This window comes from Primulina tabacum, chromosome 3 (genome assembly GCF_025594145.1).
Source record: "Primulina tabacum isolate GXHZ01 chromosome 3, ASM2559414v2, whole genome shotgun sequence".
NCBI lineage: Eukaryota > Viridiplantae > Streptophyta > Magnoliopsida > Lamiales > Gesneriaceae > Primulina > Primulina tabacum.
In genome coordinates, this window is record NC_134552.1 from 51,181,907 (window position 1) to 51,189,090 (window position 7,184).

At 37.6% G+C, this 7,184-nt stretch overlaps 1 protein-coding gene across 3 annotated transcripts; it reads left to right on the forward strand.

Moving 5' to 3' along the window:
• The first annotated feature begins 267 nt into the window (after positions 1-267).
• On the forward strand, positions 268-6,910 carry LOC142538222 (homeobox-leucine zipper protein REVOLUTA-like). Of its 3 annotated transcripts, none has more exons than XM_075643584.1 (19): positions 268-1,044; positions 1,292-1,550; positions 1,850-2,009; positions 2,340-2,425; positions 2,540-2,630; positions 2,715-2,810; positions 2,902-3,015; positions 3,096-3,179; positions 3,283-3,438; positions 3,518-3,592; positions 3,821-3,927; positions 4,042-4,210; positions 4,376-4,564; positions 4,673-4,753; positions 4,852-4,986; positions 5,595-5,929; positions 6,024-6,129; positions 6,256-6,393; positions 6,504-6,910. In XM_075643584.1, exons 2-19 carry the CDS (start codon positions 1,321-1,323, stop codon positions 6,651-6,653), a joined length of 2,502 nt encoding a protein of 833 aa, XP_075499699.1. In that variant the 5' UTR covers positions 268-1,044; positions 1,292-1,320; the 3' UTR covers positions 6,654-6,910. The 3 variants fall into 3 exon arrangements, with proteins under 3 accessions (XP_075499699.1, XP_075499701.1, XP_075499698.1); XM_075643586.1 differs by having other exon boundaries at positions 1,303-1,550; XM_075643583.1 differs by having other exon boundaries at positions 268-1,550.
• Positions 6,911-7,184: the final 274 nt, after the last annotated feature.

Consider the following 7,184-nt stretch of genomic DNA (forward strand, 5'->3'; position numbering starts at 1 on the left):
CCTTACTAAACCATTTTAAATATATTTTTATACTACCTAGGACAATGATATTAGATAACGTGGCTTTGAGTTTTTATCTTATAAATGTCAATTTGCCATAACTGCTTTCTATAAATATAAACTGAATCAAAAATAAAATATAAAAATGTTTCAATTTTAAATTTCTCTATATTTTATAATTTTTTAATTAATTTAATAAAATGCAATTTACATTATCCAAATAAATAAAATAATAGTGTCCTAACTATAAACACTGCTGCCGTTTTCGAATTTCGAGCTCCACCCTCCCTCCTCTTTTCTACAGTCTACACTGGCTCTACGGACTACACCTTTAGCACATCAGAACATTGATCGCAGGAAATTTTCTTGATGTCCCTCCCTGTGAAATCTATAATATTATATATAAATATTATTAATATTCACTGAATTCTTGGGTCACATTTCTCTCTCTCTCCCTTTTTGACCTTTTGGGCGAAAGAGAAGATCAAGCCTACATTTTTTGTAGATTTTTCAAGAGCCTGTAGGTGCCTCAAGAATTTGAAGACCCCATTTGGACTTTGGGTTAATTCCTTGTCTTCCTCACCCCTGTCAATTTTTCCAGAACATTTGGTGTTCTGTGTGGAATCCCAAAATTTCTAAGATCAGGTGGAGGGAGTTTTCTTGCTTACATTTTGGAATGCAGTAGGAGGTGAAAAGTTAATTTTTTTTAGCATTTTACGAAACAAAAAGGTAACCAATGATAAGAACGCTTGTAATTTGCCGCCTTTGTGTAATAATCAAGAGTTATGCGTGGCAGAAATCTACGATTTCATCTTTCATCTGGTGAAAGGCCGGTGGTTTAAGTGCTAAAAGCAGTATTTATGTAAGGGTTGCTTCATATAATAATCATATCTTCCAAGCGGTTCATTCGCAGCTTCGCGGAAGGGTTGTATTTTTGGCGAGGAAATCCAAGAAAGTAACAGATTATTTTGTACGTTTGCGTATGTTTTAAACAAGGCTGATCAGCTTTCGTGGAGCTATTTTGGCTGTTCCCCTTTTTTTAAGGTTAGTGGTGGGAGTGTGTTTCTCAAGCACGTAAAGGTCTATGAATCTTCTTCCTCAATCAAGATCGCTCATTTTATCCTTCTTAATTCACTTGGAAGATTATTAAACATTATTCATTTTCTTAGTCTACTTCAGAGAATCAGTGTGAGCTCTTTAGTGCGATGATTTAAATCAGCTCAGTGTATTCAAGATTTGCATTTACATTATATGCGAAGTGTTTGTTTGAGTGTCTGTTTTTTGTTCTAAGGGGTTTTAAAGCTCTTGGTTTCGAAGACAATGGCTATGGTTGCGCAGCAGCATGTGGAGAGTAGCAGTGGAAGCATGAACAAACTTCTTGATGCTGGGAAGTATGTCCGGTATACGGTGGAGCAGGTGGAGGCCTTGGAGAGGGTCTATGCAGAGTGCCCCAAGCCCAGCTCTATGCGCCGGCAGCAGCTCATCCGAGAATGCCCTATTCTGTCCAACATTGAGCCTAAACAGATCAAAGTCTGGTTCCAGAACCGCAGGTAGAAGATTAAGATTATGGGGTAGAGTGTCTTTTTATCTTTTTAGTCTTCTCCTTTTGTTTTGGCTTTATTGTCCTTCAGCACGTGATTAATAATGTGAAAATTTTAGTATTGACATTTTTTTTTTCACTTGGGTGATTAGAATTTGTTAAAATTTTAAGTTTAAATGTTCTTCATCTTGTTACTACTGTTTATATGTATAATGGAACTCTGAAATATATGAGGTCTAGATTTGATCATCTTGCTTGGAATGATTGAGGATGAAACGGGCATTTAGCATGAGAAATGAATGAATATAGGTGCCGAGAGAAGCAACGGAAAGAATCGACCAGACTTCACGGTGTGAACAAAAAACTTGGTGCCATGAACAAGCTGTTGATGGAGGAAAATGATCGCCTCCAGAAGCAGGTGTCGCAGCTTGTGTGCGAAAATGGCTATATGCGGCAACAGTTACAAAGTGTATGTAATTTTCCTCTGCTGCTTACTTGCTGTTGCACATTTTCCCATGAGTGCATTCTTTTAGATCACTTTTGATTTTCTGTATTGTTGGCAATAGATGTAAGATGATGTAGGGAGACTCAGCACATGGTTCAATGATTTTGTATGCACCCCGCATATCAGTTAGTCTATTGACATAATCGGCGATAAAGTTATTTGAGTTAATGTTTTACCATTCTTCTCATATAAATGTTTTTTTTCTAGGTTAAACTTTGTATATCAACTCTGTTAATCATTGTGTTGGAATTTTTTTCATGCTGTGGCTTATAAGCCATTGTTTCTTATCTTTAGACTTCCTTAGCAACCACTGATGCGAGCTGTGAGTCAGCAGTCACCACCCCACGCCACTCTCTCGGAGATGCTAGCAATCCTGCTGGGTACTTGATCAAAGACCTTTTTTTCCAATGTTCCATGCTTGAGTATTTAGAAGCTTTCACCGGAGTTGGTAACTGTTAATTTGTCTTAAATAATTGTGTGCACATTATCTTTAGACTCCAGTCTATTGCGGAGGAGACCTTGGCGGAGTTTCTTTCCAAGGCTACAGGAACTGCTGTTGATTGGGTTCAGATGCCTGGGATGAAGGTTTGAGTCATTTAATATAGATTTAGCAGTTTCTTATCGACTCTGAAACTGAGTGGTATATGCAAATTTTTACATTGCTGACAGCCTGGTCCGGATTCTGTTGGGATATTTGCCATTTCACAGAGTTGTAGTGGAGTGGCGGCTCGAGCTTGTGGTCTTGTAAGCTTAGAGCCTACAAAGGTGAGCAAATCATTTAGTTCTCTCCCCATATACTAGCATCATATTAAGTTGTGTGAAGGTGTCGTGACGGAAAATTTTGAAAATTTCACAGATTGCTGAAATTCTTAAAGACCGCCCATCTTGGTTCCGTGACTGTCGGAGCCTAGAGGTTTTCACTATATTTTCGGCTCGAAATGGAGGAACCATCGAACTGTTGTATATGCAGGTGAACGATTTGAATTCATCACTTGTTTAGCTCTATTCAGGTCTCGTTAGAGATGATTAAAAACAGGTTCTTGATTTCAGACATATGCACCAACTTCTCTGACTCCTGCTCGTGATTTTTGGACTCTGAGATACACAACCACTTTGGAAAATGGTAGTCTCGTGGTATGAATGATCAAATTTGTTAGATGTTTGAGGCCCATTATTTTTAGAACTCCTATGACGTATGTATTTGATTTTGACATTTCTCCGCTGCCTTTACATGAAGGTTTGTGAGAGGTCTCTTTCTGGTACTGGTGCAGGCCCTAACCCAGCTGCAGCTTCACAATTTGTTAGGGCTGAAATGCTTCCATCTGGATATTTGATTCGGCCATGTGAGGGTGGAGGGTCGATTGTTCACATAGTGGATCATGTTAATCTAGAGGTTTTATCCTTCTTCAAATGCCACACCACTAAGTTTTCTTAGATTTATTGAACTTGATATAACACTTTTCCTTATCCAGGCATGGAGCGTGCCTGAAGTGCTGCGGCCTCTTTATGAATCATCAAAAGTCATTGCACAAAAAATGACTATTGCGGTGTGTACCGCTTATATGCTTTTATGTTGTTGATGATTTTTACTAACTGTTGATACACGAGTTGCCATAAATTGTGTCTTCTAATTAAACTTTGAGTTTTTTCCTTGAAATGATCCATTGATTATAAGGTGATTAAGTCTCGAAATATGATTGGTTTGTTTTTTCTATTGCGATATTTTATTTACTTTTTTTTCCCCTCCCTAATTCTAATGTGGCGGTAAAAAGCAGGCACTACGATATATTAGGCAGATAGCTCAGGAGACAAGCGGTGAAGTAGTATATGGTCTTGGTAGACAACCGGCTGTTTTACGAACTTTCAGCCAGAGGTTAAGGAGGTAATCTGTTTCAATATTTTTCATAGATCATTACTGCATGCCAGAACATTTTTACATCTTTTGTATCCCATTTTGTAAATAGAAATTTGAAAATTTATCGATTCATCTGTGTAGAGGTTTCAATAATGCTGTAAATGGATACAACGATGATGGTTGGTCTTTATTGAACTGTGATGGTGCCGAAGATGTGTCAATTGCCATTAATTCCGCCAAAAATTTGAGCACTTGTGCGAGTACTTTTCTTGAAGGCGTTGTCTGTGCCAAAGCATCCATGCTGCTTCAGGTACTTATTAATCTTGTTCAATTATTTGCCACTATTTTTTTCTTTAATTTTATTTTGGATGGATTTTAAATGCTTTATTTATATTTGCTATGCCAAATTTTGTTAAGCTCAGATAAACAAATTTTAGCTTGCTAACCGAAACAATATTTTTCCGTTTCACGTCAGAGTGTCTCTCCAGCAGCGCTGGTTCGATTTTTAAGGGAGCACCGATCGGAGTGGGCCGATTTTAATGTTGATGCCTATATTGCCGCCTCTTTGAAAGCAAATACATATGCATATCCAGGAATGAGGCCTACCAAGTTTACGGGAAGCCAAATAATCATGCCATTAGGCCATGCAATTGAACACGAAGAGGTATGAATCTTTGCATTGTAACCGTGTGATGTATTTTACTTCCGTTTTTCACCACAAAACAACAATTTCAACTTTACCGTAGAAATATGATGTAATGTATTATTGCAGATGCTTGAAGTTGTACGGTTGGAAAGGCACGCACACAGCCATGAAGATGCTTTTATATCTGGAGATATTCACCTTTTACAGGTGCTGTTCACGAGGATCTTTACATCGGATTAACAATTCATGTACTTACGTTTGAAAAATATTGAAATAGAATGTTATAATTTGGTTCTTATTTACAGATGTGCAGTGGAGTTGATGAGAGTGCAGAAGGAGCCTGCTCCGAGCTCCTTTTTGCACCTATTGATGACATGTTTCCAGATGACGCTCCATTGCTGCCTTCCGGTTTGCGCATAATTCCACTGGAATCAAAACCAGTTGAGTTCAAAGCATTCTCACTCAAAATTCCTCTCTTTATCTTTTCTTCTTTTTTTAACTTTCCCAATATACTAGAGATCTTGGGTTGTTATTCATAGTCTCTCTCTACTGAGTGGCTCCATCACCAGTAAGACAAAGTTACACAATAGCAATATTGAGCTCGGGGTAAAATTTCTCCCATATGATTCGATATTTGAAAACGTACCAAAATGTCGGGAAAAGGAACGAAAACTCGTCACTTGCAACTAGGTTTTCTCATGATTTCTTTCTTTAGACTTTAGGCCCTTTGATGATGCCCTTAGACCCGTTTGCATGTATGCAAGAAACATGTTGGATGATTTTGTATGCTCTGTTGTCATAAATGATTGACATCTATCAGTTTGTTAGAAATCATTTTGCCTAAAATCTCGAGCTCAAGGGAGGGTGACTCACACCAATGATGAATATCAAGGGTTTTTTTTATATGACAAATAGTTAGGGTAATGCATCTGCACTATTCGAATTTATAATCTTTTATTCTGATAACTTGTCAGAAATCATCTAGTACACGAGTAGGTGCCACAATGGTAGTTTTGTACTTGAAATGAATGTCAATGCTATTTGGCAGGGTGACTCGCAGGATGCATTGGCTACACATAAAACACTAGATCTCACATCAAGTCTTGAAGTTGGCCCAGCAGCAAGCCATACTGCAGAAAACACAGCGACACCTCACAATGCACGATCAGTATTAACTATTGCTTTCCAATTTCCAATTGAAAACAATTTACAGGACAATGTTGCTGTTATGGCACGACAGTATGTTCGTAGTGTGATTGCCTCAGTGCAGAGAGTTGCCACAGCAATATACTCATCGGGATCATGCCCAACAGTAGGGCCAAAGCCATTACCAGGATCGCCAGAAGCACTAACTCTTGCAAATTGGATCTGCCAGAGCTATAGGTATTGCTAACTATTTGGCTTGAGGTTCTGAAGTTAAGACGCATAAGGTTGTTCTCGTTTTCATGTTTGATGAATTTGTTCCCCTCGGTTGTAGATACCATGTCGGGGCTGAGTTGCTGAGGGTTGTTTCTATCGGTGATGAGTCGGTATTAAAAACACTTTGGCATCACCAAGATGCCATTTTATGCTGCTCGATGAAGGTAAACACAATCTTATTTGTTTGAGATGATTATATATATGATCGAATTGCATGGTTCTCACATATTCGGGAATCGGAATCTTATGTGATGATTAAATTGCAATATGTTGTTCTTTTGGTGTATCAGGCACTGCCAGTATTCATATTTGCAAACCAGGCCGGGCTAGACATGCTGGAAACCACGTTGGTTGCTTTACAAGACATTGCTTTAGAGAAAATATTCGACGAGGCATTGTTTTCAGAGTTTGCCAAGATCATGCAACAGGTGGTTTGGCTTCATTTACCTAATATTTTTGGGAGTCGGGGAAGAAATTTTTTCATGTAATTAACAAAAAATGTCCTACAAATTGGGACAATAACATTAATCATTTGCAGGGGTTTGCTTACTTGCCTGGAGGTATCTGTATGTCGATGATGGGTCGTCGTATCTCATATGAACAAGCCATCGTGTGGAAAGTGTTTGTGGCGGAAGAAAGCGCAGTCCACTGCCTGGCCTTCTCTTTCGTGAATTGGTCTTTCGTATGAACGTCCAAATCGCGTCAATGGAGTTTCTTCTCTTACAAACTTGTCAGTAAAATTATTCATGTTTCCATGTAAATTATGCTGCTGCAGTGTTCTTAAGCTGTGGAAGAATTTCTTACTTCTAAGAAACTGGTTGCTATCACAGGATCTTGTTACTTCGTATTGAATTTGTTAAGTGGATTTTCATTGGCTTCGTATTCAAATTTATCGGATTCGAGAAATGATAGAATATGTTTGAACATGGATTGAGCCTTTGTTCATATACAAATTTTGTTTGATACTTCAGTGTTCATTTATGTATTAGTTTTGTATAAATATATTTCAAATTAACTAGGCTAACAAATTCAAATTTCAATAATAGATATTTGATAAAACTCGATAAATTCAGTTATATTATAAATAAAAGCCATGGTGTTGTCGAAATTAGTAGGTTCCCGCTAAAACTCTGTTTTCATAAAGACAATAAATATTTGAAATCATTTAATTCTATATATTTTTTTAAATATTTTTTATCAAGATTTTTCGAATCCTTTT

Coding starts and splice junctions, on each gene's coding strand:
- LOC142538222 (XM_075643583.1), top strand. CDS start 1,321: ATGGCTATGGTTGCGCAGCAGCATGTGGAGAGTAGCAGTGGAAGCATG. Junction 1,551..1,849: donor GTCTGGTTCCAGAACCGCAG/GTAGAAGATTAA, acceptor GAATGAATATAG/GTGCCGAGAGAAGCAACGGA. Junction 3,593..3,820: donor CACAAAAAATGACTATTGCG/GTGTGTACCGCT, acceptor GGTAAAAAGCAG/GCACTACGATATATTAGGCA.